Source organism: Copadichromis virginalis, linkage group LG5, assembly GCF_057382275.1.
Source record: "Copadichromis virginalis isolate Kocher_CV1m ecotype Utaka linkage group LG5, C_Virginalis_male_GT1.1, whole genome shotgun sequence".
Lineage (NCBI taxonomy): Eukaryota > Metazoa > Chordata > Actinopteri > Cichliformes > Cichlidae > Copadichromis > Copadichromis virginalis.
Window position 1 is genome coordinate 5891613 of NC_140622.1, and position 14983 is coordinate 5906595.

Genomic DNA, 14983 nt, shown 5'->3' on the forward strand with positions numbered 1-14983 from the left:
TTCAGTATGCCCACACTCCCTAACAAAGCTGATATGACAGTGGCAGACTACGGACCAGTCATCATTTGGATCCAATCAAACATTTGACCTAACAATAAATGATTTATACTTTTTAACATTAGTATTTATTTACATATATATATTGCCTTAAAATGTTAATGGCAAGCTTATGTGTTCACACTGTGCATGCAAGCATTTACTAGTTCTGCCAGTGCTCTGCAACTGGGCTAACCACAAAAAACATAGGTAAAAGAGAGATGCTAGGAAATTTGCAATTGTGGGTAAAAACAAACTAAATGTGGACAGGTGAGAACAAAAACAGAGTAATGTGTAGTATTTTTAACATCCAGATATCAACAACCTTTTTTTGTATTGTGAATGCTGACAGCACAAACATCTGAATTCACTTCCCACTAAATAATAAGATGCAGCTGATCAGACTAATACATGTGATTTGAATTCATGGTTTTATATTGTTTAAACACTATTGGATGCTGTGATCGGATAAGTCAAACCTGTCCTTTATTAAAGATTGTTCACTTGTCCTCTTTTGTTTCATTCTGTCTTCACTTTACAGTTCTGTATCTTTGGTTAGGTTTAGTTAAAACAATTCAGTATAAAAATGCAAACTAATGTTGTTTTATATGTTTAAGTTGTTCTCAGGCGTCAGATTTTTATGAGTCTACTGGCCAGTTTCACAAAAAGTGACGATGCAGCCCATGTATTTAATTACAGGCCGTGTTGGGCCTTTCATGAATTTGTTACTATGACGATGAATACACACAAGCAAATCGATCCACTGTTAACACAAAACTATTAACTACACATATATTCAGTTTCTCTATTTGTATCTTAATATATATTTAAGCAACCAAAAACATCTCTAATGTTGCCAGTTTGGGCCCCGCCCACCAGCTACTCAAACATTCTGTTTGCAAGAAGCAGCCAAACAGAACAAAGTTGGCCTTAACAAAGTGGGAGGGAAACGAAAATGGCATGTTTCATAATATATAACATAATATAAACTACATTAAGGCCTGCTATAAGACAGACACTTTTTTTTTAAATGGGAATCTTATAGACTCCAAGAATAGAAAGATGGAGTTGGAAATTAGCAGAATATGTCCCCTTTAATGAAAATCTTTCTTTAAATGCTTTAATTTTGCTGTCAAATCCTTACTGCTGTTATTCTGAACATGATGTCATCACGTGGGATCAGCCGTGTAATTATCAGATGACATCTGCTGTTAAAAAACAAAGTGTTTTTCTATCATTCCACCGCCACAGACTCTAGCTGGTCTCCAAGGCAACTAGAGGCCAGTCTGCTAAGAGCATGGTTTGTGTCGACATGGCAACAAGACACCTCCTACCACGCATGTTTTCTACAGTCTGCACACTGCCCTGTAGGGCGGAAGCACAGTTTTAGTGCATGGTTTTAAAGCCCCAGTCAGATGAAACAAAATCACAGTGTGTGGATGTGTGCAGGAGTCTGCTGAAAAAAAGTCAGCAGAGGTCTGATGATGTTGATAAATTGTTATTTGGCTGTGTTGCTCAGGTTACTAGGATACAAGGTTGAGTCGAGTTTTACAGCTGATGGTCAGCAGCGACAAGAGACAAACAACATGTTCCTTCTGCTCCTGCTGGCCTCTCAGCTGCCGACGCACAACATAGTTTAAGAGAGATGGTTGTTTGGTACAATGTAGACTTTTATCCATGTGCGTCCAGCTGCTCTTGGGAGTGTCTGACACATGCTGAGTCACACTGTGGATGTTGGCATAACCACAGTAGTACTAAATACTTCTAGAAACAACATCAGTAACAAAAAATGTTCTTATGCAGCAAAACGTTAAATAGACATTTTCAGCCCCATGTCTTAGTGGTTGTAAACAGCAGATCTGAACAGCAGGTAGGTGGGGCTTTTGTGCTCACAGCATGACCTTTGTGCCTGAGTTGACAATATCAGGGATACCTCCTCTCACAGCATACAGAGAGAGTAAAAAACCATCAGAAAGTGTTTCGATCAGTGTGAAGCTCAGACTTCACTCTGAGCTTTGTTATACATGCACCGATTTCATTATTTCAAGCTCTTGCCATGTTAAATATGAGCATCCACCACTGGAGCGGTATAAGAAATGACAGAAAACAATCAGCTTCCTTCAAAATGTACCCGCACTGCAAGGACTGCAAGGTATTCTGCCTATTTCATCGGTGTTTGATGGGGATCATTCAAAAAAGTCTACCTTTTCCATAGCAGGTTTCCACCATCATCCCTGTAATCTGAATGTATTACAGTGCATTTTGTCTCTTTGTTTTTGGCCAGCACTAGCAGTGATGAACCACATTACAGGAAGTGGTAACTGAGCATTAATGTGTGTGCATCTGTACGTGGGTGGGATTTGCTGCAGGCCTATAACCACTTACGTGTTCATCTTCCCAGTAGCTTAAGCACAGCAGCCTCATGTCCCACTCTTGTCCACAACCAGCTGCCATCACTGACACTTTTCTTTCCCTTTGTGTCTGAGATGGTGCTCTTTTGCGCCCTCTCCTGGATCATGGCTGACAAAAAGTCTTGAACCCATAAATAGAACGTATTTGCATTAAAAGTGTTAGAATTGTGTTAATAATATTATTGTTGTTGTTTTTGTTGTTATGCAGAGGGCGGTCAGGATTAGCCATGATGGATGACCTCTTCTCCACCACAGTTTCAAAGTGTCCAGCCAATCACAGAGCCTGCTTTTCTAATCAGTTTATCCAGTTTCCTCGTGTCGCCACCTTTGATGTTGCTCTCCAGCACACCAGCACAAATTAGAGACAGAAAATCTCATTTCACTGCAAATTTGGAAGAATCTCACCTTCCTTATGAAATACAGCTTGCTCACCCGTCTTGTTGTATAAAACGTGTTGGTGTTCCAGTTCAGCCTGGTGCCTGAGTGGATCATCAGGTACTTGCATCACATCAACATCCTGTCCCAGAATAGAAACAGACATGTTATGAACGTGCTCACCATCTCTCTCTGGTCTTCACTTGCACCTTCAGAAGCAATAAAAGTACTAACTATAACTTTTGATTGGCTTTTAAAATTTTGCTTTGTTTTTTTTTTTGCAATATTTCTTTTTACTTACCAATGTTACTATTGGTAGTAGTGATATTTTCTCCTCTGGTTGCTCCCTTTCTCATACCAAGTCTCTGAATGTCTTCCTTCATTACATCCATTAAACTCTTCTCAGGTCTTCCTGACTCTGCATATGTCCAAACCGTCTCCGTCTTGCTTCTCTAACTTTGCCCCCAGACTGCTCAACCTGAACCTGAGCTGATATACCCAACTCTGCCACCTCCAGCTACACCTCCTGCCCTGCTGTTAGTGTAACTGTCTCCAAACCACACATAACAGCAGCTAATCTTGTGCATATTTCCTTTCAGTCTTGCTGTTATTCCTCTGTCCCAAATCACCTCTGGAACTCGTCTCTACTGACTCGTCTCTGCCTACACTCTCTTCTTCACCTCTCTTGTGTACTGTCTGTTGCTTTGAATGGTAGAAACCAGGTATTTAAACTCATCTAATTTCACTACCTCTACCCTTTGTATGCTCATCTTTCTATCTGTCTCCCCCTCATTCATACACATGTATTCTGTCTTGTTCCTACTGACTTTCAATCCTCAAGCCCAATATAAACTCTTTTTTTTCATTGGCTTCTATCCACAAATGTCTTCTTTGAGAATCCTCACACAAGTCCATCTAAAGCCTATACCATAACTTTCTGATGCAACCCCAACGGGATCTTTGTCTATTAAAAACGGAGTTTGGGGTATATATAACTGTTAATGTATAAGGCATTAGTGAAATGAGAAATATTTTACAATGTGCTCATTTTAATAATTCATAATTCATTTCAATAATTTGCAGGGCACAATGTCAGATATAGTGAACTGACAAACTTAATTTTCAACATCTTTTCAATACATTACTTTATATGTTCTTTTTTATTTAACGTATTCTAATCAGCATTACCTTCATTTGGTTTCAGGGGTCAATAAACCATTAGCTTAAAAGGATTTCTAACTATGATGTATCAAATTAAACGGCTTTCACTAGCTGAACGTTATTCTATTATCATTTTCATTTGAACAACAAAAAGCAGCATAAAGCGTGGTATTTTGTATCGGAATAGGCCAAAACCTTAGCCAGAGCCCCTGAGCAAGATGGCGGCTCCAGAAACGCGTCGCGCGGATATGACGCTTTTCTGTGCGGTGACGTAGTGCGCATAATACGTATTACGTAACGGACGTTCGGATCAAGAAGCGCACTTGGAACTTTTAAGAGGGTTGGTATGTTTTATGTGTTTCAATGTTAAAAACAGATAATTTTTTACAGTTATGTTGTTAAGTAGCATGTGCCGCTTCTTTTGGACAATGCACAGGCTCATGGTTCACAATGGACACATTGTTCTTTTTTAGTTCTGTCATCGCTGTAGCAACAAAGCTAACGTTGTTAGCTGCAAGGCTAACACATCCATTCATTCCTTATAACTGCCACACTGTTAGCATACCTACAGCTAACGGTGTTCGCTAATATTGTGATTTGACATTAACCCAATCCGCTAATATAGACCTGGGGCAGGTTGTTAACATTTTGTTTTCGACTTTAGTTCACACAGTTGTCACGACCCGGTTTAGGTGACAGTGGCCCAACATGTTTCGTCCCAAACCGACTCTGAAGGACCGACAGCACCTGTACAAGCTTATCATCAGCCAGCTGCTCTACGATGGATACACTAGCATCGCCAACAGTCTCATCAATGAGGTGAAGCCACAGAGCGTTGTGTCTCCCTCTGAGCAGCTCATGCAGCTGGCAAAGATAGGTAAGAGTTGAGACCATGTTCTGATCTTGAAAACAGCATCTTGGGGTGGAGGGTGGGGGATACCTAAAAGTATTTTGTGCAATTAAAAGAAACAGCCGACACCGACGTCATAGCTTTTGCTTAATTATAAGACGAGCTGTTTTTGAAGTGAAACAAATAATGCTAATTCTGACTTGCTTGAAGAATGCACTCTTCCACTTCAGTAAGACCTTTGGGATCATCTATCAGTCACACTCTTCTCTGCTCTGCATGCGTTGCTTGTTTGCACTGGTCTCTTTTTGATTGATTTGATTGAAAGTGAGAGTCATTAGTGTGTGCCATACTGCAGCACCATTTACAGTTGCAGGACTTTTCCCTTTTGCATCCTCCGAAACACTCATGTGGCATAACCACAGTTTCCAGTTAAGTTAAAACTTTTGCAAAGATATGAAAAGAGGCTGACGTAGTAGACATAGCAGTGTGAAATGCCTCCAAACTGCTGACCCTTTGCTTTTAGCGTCCTCCTAATTTTTCTGCTAGGTTAGCTCCAGTCTGCCACCTCTGACTGACATATACACGAAACATGTGCTAAAAAGTCAGCTGTGTCGTAATGGATGCAGCTCACCCTGGACACTGTCTTTTCCCCTCTGCCCTTAGGACAAAGATTCAGGACTATGAAGCTCAGACCGAACACACTAAAACAGCTTGAAAAAGAAAAACATGACTGATTATAGAGTGACTGACTTTCTTTTAGGGCAGATTTTTCAAGTCTTCTACTGGTGCTACTTTTACTGGCTTTATTTATTCTGTCTATCTAGTTATCTAATCTCCTCTATCTGGGGTTATAATCTCAGATTCTCAGGCCTTTGTAGCAGTTGTTTCATCCACATCTTGGTTTTTGTACTGTATGTCTTCAGATCCTAACTACAACCTATAATCCATTACAGGGATGGAAAATGACGATAGTGCTGTTCAGTATGCGATCGGTCGCTCCGATACTGTAGCCCCGGGTGTTGGCATCGATCTGGAATTTGACGCAGACGTCCAGACCATGTCTCCAGAGGCGTCAGAGTATGAGACCTGCTACGTCACATCTCACAAGGGCCCTTGCCGCGTTGCTACATACAGTCGAGATGGTCAGCTGATCGCTACAGGCTCTGCTGACGCCTCCATCAAGATCCTGGATACTGAGCGCATGCTGGCGAAGAGTGCCATGCCCATTGAGGTGAGGCAGCTCAGACAGCACAGGCATGCTGGATGTTTTTAAGCCAGTGCACTGACATTTTTTCATTTCTACATACATCAGGTGATGATGAATGAGACGGCGCAGCAAAACATGGAGAATCACCCTGTGATTCGGACGCTGTACGACCACGTCGATGAAGTCACCTGCCTTGCCTTCCATCCCACCGAACAGATTCTGGCATCTGGCTCCAGAGATTACACCCTCAAACTGTTTGACTACTCCAAGCCCTCTGCAAAAAGAGCCTTTAAATATATACAGGTCGGACATATTCAAATCCAAAGTGCCAAAGCTGATGTATATAAATGCAAATCTTTGTAATCCAGTTGTCGCCTTTCGATTTACCCACAGGAAGCAGAAATGCTGCGTTCAATCTCCTTCCACCCCTCTGGTGACTTCCTGCTAGTGGGGACGCAGCACCCCACCCTGCGCCTCTATGATGTCAACACTTTCCAGTGCTTCGTGTCTTGCAACCCACTGGACCAGCACACAGACACCATCAGCGGGGTCAGCTACAACCCCACAGCTAATAGCTATGTCACCTGCAGCAAGGACGGCAGCATCAAGCTGTGGGACGGTATCTCTAACCGCTGCGTGACGACCTTTGAGAAGGCACATGATGGAGCGGAGGTGTGCTCCGCCATCTTTTCCAAGAACTCCAAGTACATCCTGTCCAGTGGGAAAGACTCGGTGGTCAAACTTTGGGAGATCTCAACAGGCAGGACTCTGGTCAAGTACACAGGTAGGGAGGATTTGCTGTTATTCTAAACTATGGCAGTTGAAGCATTCACAGTCACAGGTTTGCTGATGCATAACTTACCTATAGTGAGCTACTTGCAACATTTAAAACCTATAAAAAATAAATATTATAACAAGTTTATGGCAAATTCATATTTAAAATTCTAACACTCAAGAATTACATTTATCTAGTGTGCATATTAGCTGTTCATGCTGAGACATATGACCAGAAATATAGTTTATATAAATGTATTGTTTCTGTCACGAGTGTATAGACTATGAAAAGAGAAAAAAATGCAAGAAATAAAGTAAAACAACACAAACTAACCAACTAAAAAAGTCAGCTCTCTGGCTGTTTTAACAAAAGTTTATTTGGCACGTGCCTGTTGTACATCTATACAACATTCAGCATGGATGTCATTTCTGTTTTTAGTCCAGCACAGAAATAAAACTTTAAAAAAAGAACTGAAAGCATCCACACAGCTTCTGACTGAAGCCCAGCTGTTAACACTTTGCTATGTTACTCAGCATCTATATTTCTATATTTCACACACGATTGTGTATCATATTGGCACTATTGAACAGAATTTCACATGGATCATGTGTTTGCCGTCCCTGTGTTGTTTTTTTGTAATGATTTTTAATTCTTAGTTTCATAACCGTGCTGTGGATGGAAGCAGTGGCAAAGCTTACTGTTCTCCAGCTGCTGAACAGGTGGTTTGATTAAAAATTCTTATTAGGATTTAAATGACAGAGGTTGGATAGTACTTAAAGTAAGGAGCTTAGCTGACGTCAACGTAATTAAAATGCGCTTTCTCCCACATTGTGTGTGTGTGTGTGTGTGTGTGTGTGAGAAAATCCAAGAGTGTTATGTTTTGCATTTGTCCCTTAAAATTCCTAAATGGATATATGCAGTGTTTCATCTTGATAAGTGTTAGCGTGCCATGCTTGAGTAAAAAGGGTTTTTACTCCTATTTATCAGCTTTTAGGCACTGTTCTGTAACGTCTCCATCAAGCATGATCATAATGCAGTGGTAATAAGGATCCTATTTGTCAGTCAGCACTAGAGGTCGCCTTAGTTTAAAAAAATCACTTATGATGCCATTTTATCCGCCTTTTAATTTTTTTATAATATTGAAACATTTAATAGTGTTTAATTAAACAAATCAGAAGGAAATAATACAGGAAAAAAGAGACGTGGCGCTCAACACTGTAAAAACCAGAGGAATGAGCTGCAGTTACAGGAGAGACACTAAGATGATACAAACATGAGCTGAATGGACTTAAGCTGGGTGTCACTTTGTCACATGGATCCACAATGCTTTGTAAATTTCACGTGTTATTCTACAGTTTTATGACTTGTGTAATGCTGTGAAAGAGACAAAGCACTTATGGTAGCAGTATTGTAGCATGGGAACTATATAATGTTACAGTAGATCCACAGTCAGTGGAAGTGAGCAAGTGTGCATGGACTTTCAAATCAATAAAAATGGCAGTTTTTTAGAAGTGGCGTCTGAAACTCTTAAGCATAAACTCTGTTTACGCTTCCATATGTGCAACAGTTCATGCTGCAACACTGCTATCTGCACACATGACCCTTTATATTGCTACATCTCCTCACTCTACTGTCATTTCTCTCAACGCACTCTGCAGATACCATCTACACGATGTTATAAATATCTAATCTATAGAGGTTTTGCAGGCATGTGACCCCTTATCACTTCCCAACCATTTTAGATGCGTAACATGTCAAGTGAGTAAAAAACCCACTAAACGTCATGGAGATGAGATAAACTATGACAGTTATAAGTAAACAAACAAATGCCACACACTTTATATCATTATGTTATCAACAGTTATACTGGACGAGATCCAACATGGGTGACAGAGTCACTGGACTCTGCCTCTGCAGTCACTGCCTGAACAACTGAACCACGGTCACTGCAAATTTACCTGATGTTTATCATATTAACATATTACCATCTAACATCTGTGACAGTGATACTGAGGCAAGTTGATTGAGGATATCTTCAATTTTCCATCAGTAAGCACTGCTGATTTTACCTTTGTTCACTGCTATTCATGGCTGTTACTGAAACTATATATTTATTCTCAAAATGGTCATTTTGTAAAAATGTCAATTAAAACTTCAAGTATTTTTTAAACATTTTTAAGAGATTTAAAAAAAAAAAAGTGCCTTCTTGTAAGTGCTACCAGTGTCGGCATTTCAACAGGAAGTGTGTCAGCGTCCTCGTGGCTTAGTGCTGCTCTCTCTGCTGTGTTATCCTGTTGCTGTGACAGTATAACACCGTCTGTGGTGGGCTGTAACATTCTCCCTCTGATAGAGTCACAGGCTGCATGCAGCTTTATTTGGACACTTTAAAATCATGGAACGTTACAAGCATTCTGCTCCTGATTATTTTCATCAGTCAGGAGAGAGACATTTATGATAAGTTTGTGTGGTTAAGTGCGTTTAGTTGAACGTGCTACAAGCACAGTAAAAAGTGCATGAAGTGCTCCTGGATGTGGTTTATGTTGGTCATGAAAACCATTTCTGTAGCATAGAAATGATCAGTGCTGTCATCAAGGAGTTTTTATCACGAGATAAGTTATGCTTTATTTACATTTTTAAAACCACCAGTATCTGTTTCAAGTAATATTTGGCCATTTCACATTGATCATTTAGAGAATAAATATATAGTTTCAGTAAAGCAGTGAAAAGGAGCTAACAGAGGCAAAAACAGCAGAGCTTACTGATGGAAAATCAAAAAAAATCCAAAATCCTCAGTAACTCACGAGAGAAATGACAAGTACAGTGAGGAGATGTAGAAATAAAAGTGTCATCTATGGATGGTGGTGTAGCAGCATGAGCTGTTCAAGATTGTTTAGTTGACACGTGCATAGTTATACAAGTACAACACACAGTGAAATGTGAAGTGTGTGTGTTATTTATTTTTTCTCTCCTAATCTGCCGTTGTTAATGATTTGAAAGTCCATGCCACACTTGCTCCCTTACAGCCTGTTTAGGTTTGATGCTCTTTGGCTTGTGAAGACTACACTGCCCCCTAGCAGAGCAATGCTGAGTTAATGTTTCTAACTGCAGTGAAGAACTTGTTGTCAGCTGATTGGATTACATTTTACTTTATTGCAATAACCAGGTCATCGTGCCTTCACTGGTTTATTTTCTGTGATGCTACATATTACCTGCTGTTGGGACATCAGTGTGATCGAGGTCCACGCTGTGTTTTAAATATACAGTAGCTTTCAGCTGGCAGTGCTGGATCTCAGTAAAAAAAGATTTCATTCCCTACAATCTTCATCACACTGAGTCAGATTATGAGTAATCGTGACTGTTCCGTCTTCAACTGCTATTCTGATAAATGTTGCAAAAACTCCTGCCAAATCAAGAGCCTGATGACGCTATGTTGGAGGGTCTGCAGACGTGTTGCATTGCCACTTCCTTCCTCCTTTGTAAGAATGATCATAGTTTCAGATTTTTTTGTGAATGTTTATCTGATAAGAAAACCCTTGTGGCGTGCTTTGAGAATTCGGGGGTGGTGGGTGCAGACACAGTGATGTAGTAATGCGTTGTGCTCAAAGACTGGGGGGATTTTTTCGAAATTGTTAATGTGGTTTTGATTCTTTTCTTAAGGAACCTGTGGGCTTCAATGCCCTGCTTATTTAACAGTAATTAATAACTATAGATAAATGTGTGGCCTATGCACAGGCTACACATTTAAAAAAGGGTTACCCAGGAAACCAGAGCTTAATTGTATAATTTAGTCTACTAAGTACTAATTGGAAGGTTTCTGTTCGATCCTTGGACAAGATAATAACCCCAAGTAGTTTTCCGATGCATCCAGTGCTGGATTTAGGTGCAGAAAAACATGCCTGTGTGAATAGTTGTGAATGAGGTGAGTTCAGTTAGACTAGACAAATGCTGTATAAGAAGAAGCAGTCCTAACTACACAGCTGCTCATTCACATGCTGGTAGTTATAGTTTTGCTGTCATATAGCAAGTATATTATCTACAATGCTGCCTGCTAACATTCAGCACTTATGCATTTGATATTAGCAGGGAATCAACAACACTGCCGTGATTGCTCTCTGTGAATGTCCTAAGTCTACAAAAAGGAGAAAATTGGGTAACCTGTATCTCAGTATGAGAGAAAAGTACTGTTATTCTTTGTGAGATTACTCTGCAGGCAAAGTTTGGACAAGTCATCACTGCTGGAGATCTTAGTGTTATAGAGATCACATTGATTTCTACTGGTAACGCTCTAGGTTGGAGATGTGTCTGCATCTGTAATGAGATCTGCAACACACATCATCCCTGCAACTTCTAATCTGACCCATAAACACGCTGTCATTTAGCCTGTGGAGAAGATTTCTCCATCTTTGTGATGTTCTTACGGGTACAGGGACAAACCAATAGCATTCATGCATGCACAAGATTGCAGTGTGGTTCATTTTTAGAGTTATGCAATCACCATTCTTATGGTGGCAAATTAACATACATCAGGCAGCTGTAGGCACACAATCAAATGCTGTACTACACCAATAGTTCCTAAAGTCACCAAGTCATCTCCACGTCCACTTCCATCAGTCACTGGAGACAAGAAGAAGAAAAGTTCCCGGCTGCTCAAAGACAAATAGCAGCTAAGTGAAAGTAAACTTTATTGCCATGTACACAGTGTACACACAGTGCAAATAACAAAACATGCTCAGATGCCAAGATTTACAAATATGAATGCAAAATAAATATGTAATCCATAAACCAACTGGAAAATATAAAATATGCAACATATAAATTACATTAGAAAAAGTGCAATAAAGAAGAAACAGCTGATTAAGCTGACTATAATGCCTTGCCTTTAGAGATATGACCACGACAGGTGTCAGGTGCGTTCTTCAAGAGCAGTATAAGACTGCCAGTCTGTCGTTTGGATATAGTGTCTGTGCATTAGTGAGTGTTTCTATCAGTCGGTTATTGGAGGGGTGTGGCAGTAAGGAGGATTCTGGTAGGCAGCCTGGTGTTGAGAAGCCTTTCGGCCTTGGGATAAAAGCTGTTGCATAGCCGCTTGTTAACTTTAGCCTTCTCAGGAAGTGTAGTTTCTGCAACAATTTTCTTTGTTGAGGAGATGGTGTTGTTTGTGTGAGACGTCTTCAGTTATATGGACACAGACGAACTTGATCCTCCAACAATCTCAGTTTATGATGAGTGGGTCAGGTCTTCCTGAAATCCAACATTAGCTCTTTAGTTGTGTTATGTCTGTGAAGGTTCTCAGTCACCTTGGCTCAGGCGATTAGAGGATCATCAGGGGGTCCTTTTGTCCCTCTGTGGGGGGTCACTCCCACTAGGTTTATATCTGGGACTCTCCACTATTTGACCTTAGAACTGAAGAAGCTTCTCGGATGAGAGGTGAAACGTCTTCAAGTAACTTAAAGAAGTCCAGACGCCTTTCTTTGCAAGCTCCTTTGACCTTTAGTTGTGTTGACGTTGAGAGATCGTTGTCTGTGCACCAGTTTGACAGCTACTGGCTCATCGGCATCTGCGGAATCATCGTTGTTGCTTATCAGTGCTAATGCAGTCGTGTTAGCAACAAACATGATAATGTGGTTGGTGTTATGTGTTGCTGTGCAGTTGTGAGTCAGCTGAGTGAAGAGCAGAGGAATGGGTACACAGCTCAGTGTGATGATGTTAGAGGTGTTGCAACTCATCTGTACTGCCTTTTTTGTGAATGGCAGTCAATGTGACAGAATCATGGCATTCTGTGTGTTGATCACATAAATAACATGTGTACTTTACAAGCCACAGCTGATATTTTGGTGTATCCGTGCAAGCTTAATTCAGTCAGGGCCACCGTAGTCAGAGGTGATTATTAGAGAGCCGTAAAACCCACTATTCTATGTCCACAGTGGGAAAGCAAAACAGTGAAGTAGTGAGCACAGAACAGAGCAGGCATCATGAAAGGAGGAGCTACGTTTGAGGTGGGTTGCAAAGTGGCTTACGGTTATAGTCTGCGCTTTTGGTTATTATTATGCAAACTGTGTTGTCATCATAGTTTACACAACTTGAGGCAAGCTTGACTTGCTGCTCTCTTCTCCTGTGAAAGATTTAAAAAGCTTGCTGAAAAGTTTTCTCTAACTATTGCAGCTCTATTGCTCCACTTCTGCAGTGAGTCATCGTAGAAACACCTGTAGGATCCAACCTGTTCAGTCTCAACAGTTTAGCGGTTCGCAACCAACCAAAATGATAACAAAACACACCATCCGCCAGCACTCACAGTATCACTTTTGACACTCGCCACATGCATGAGGGCAGTAGCAGTGAGCATAGACTGGCTGGAATCCAGCTCAACTGGCATAAGCTATACAATTTATCAATTACACGTGTTTTATGGTCGCATGTCTCTGAGAGCTGCCTACTCTCAGGAAGGGATGTGCTGTGCATCTAAGAAGATACATACTACAGTGTGTTACACAGATACCACACATGCACAGAGATGCTCATTATTAAAGGCCCAAAGGAAAACCTGTTTGGAATCAGTGTCTGTGATTTTAGGCAGTAATAATATTGTCTATCCTCAGTTCACTTTGTTTCACCATGACATCATTTCACCAATGAGACAGTTTTTTGTTATGTGAGTAACTCGCTAACACACAATCTGGCCTTCACTGTTATAATTTGAGCACTTTAGTTTTTGGGTATCGGTTGTTAGTACACATGATAGCTGATAAACATGGGAAGTAAGGACAGCATTTATCAGCTGATATTTACTTGAAAGTACAGTGAAAATGATTACAGCATTTTTTTTAATGCTCAGTTACTTAGACTGACCCGTCGGGCTCATCTGTTGCAGGCGCAGGGCTGAGCGGCCGTCAGATGCACCGTACGCAGGGCGTGTTCAACCACACGGAGGACTACGTGCTGCTGCCTGACGAGCGCACCATCAGCCTCTGCTGCTGGGACTCCCGCACAGCCGAGAGGAAAAACCTGCTGTCTCTGGGTCACAATAACATTGTCCGCTGCATCGTCCACTCACCAACCAACCCGGGCTTCATGACCTGCAGTGATGACTTCAGGGCCCGTTTCTGGTACCGCCGCACAACCACAGACTGAGCCACAGGAGGATGTCTGACTCTTGTGAAGCCTTCCCTGACCTCAGCAAACACTCAGTCTTCTTCAATCATTTTCAGTTCAATGGAAAGAGGACAGTGGAATCAGAGAGACAGTACTTAGGAGGAAAAATCAGTCATGTGGTTTTCTTTTTTATGACCTATTAAAGAGTGTAGAAACTTCAGTGGTAACACTCTCCTCACATTTCGTAGATATCATTCTGCAGGTTTGATTGGTTTTCCACTTTTATATTTTGTGTATGTCCTTATGTTGTAATTCTGATTTTTAATAAACAACCCAAAGGAAAAATGTCTGTCCTATGAATTTGATGGCGTAAAGTCCCCCTCAGAGCTTATAACACAGTCTCAGTGATATCCTGTCGATATTTTAAGAACACAGTTGTTGCTGCAAAAAGTGAGCAGCAACCTGTCAGGAGCACCAAATGGACACAACACGCAAACAGCCAGAGCCATTTCGCACTTTCTGTCACAGTTAAGCTTAAGAGATCCCTCTACACTTTCTTGGTCTTATCTTCAAAAACAGGAAAGAGGGAAAAAAGAAGCAAACTTCTCAAAGCTCCTGGTTTCCCTTCTCTGGTGTGGCCTTTCACCTCTGCCTGGAAGGTCAGGCTGCCCCATCGCCCCTCTGCATTCCCCGACCCCGCCGTATGTCATTCAGACAACAATAAGGAAAGTCCCAAGAATTTGTGCTTTCAACAGCCACCGTTTTCTTGGCTAACCCAACCAAACCAATCAGTCACAAATATAGAGAAATGATCCATATTTAAACATAAAGAGGAAACGCAATAAAAGGCAATGAGAAAAATTCCCTCAGTTAGTTGGAAGGGCAGACTAGTGGTGAGCAGGGTACTTCTGCTTTACAAGAAAAATTGAGGGTAAAAGAAGTGCAGAGTGCCATGAAGATGGGTTAAAACAAAGAAAAGCAGTGGGTGGGGCACAAGTTTGTGTGAGTGTGTGCAGGAGTGTCTCTCTGACCAATGGGGCTGCGGGAAAGCAGCTGAGTTTCTCCGCCCTGTGTAAAAC

The 14983-nt window shown here is 41.1% G+C and overlaps 1 protein-coding gene across 3 annotated transcripts; it reads left to right on the forward strand.

The window, feature by feature from the left end:
* The first annotated feature begins 3786 nt into the window (after positions 1–3786).
* Positions 3787–14236, forward strand: cstf1 (cleavage stimulation factor, 3' pre-RNA, subunit 1). 3 transcript variants are annotated; one of them, XM_085455636.1, is made up of 6 exons: positions 3787–4327; positions 4648–4860; positions 5787–6064; positions 6146–6343; positions 6434–6824; positions 13684–14236. In XM_085455636.1, the coding sequence occupies exons 2-6, from the start codon at positions 4692–4694 to the stop codon at positions 13941–13943; spliced, it is 1296 nt and encodes a 431-aa protein (XP_085311762.1). In that variant the 5' UTR covers positions 3787–4327; positions 4648–4691; the 3' UTR covers positions 13944–14236. The 3 variants fall into 3 exon arrangements, with proteins under 3 accessions (XP_085311762.1, XP_085311763.1, XP_085311761.1); XM_085455637.1 differs by having other exon boundaries at positions 3787–4323; positions 4676–4860; XM_085455635.1 differs by having other exon boundaries at positions 3788–4323.
* The last annotated feature ends 747 nt before the right edge of the window (positions 14237–14983 follow it).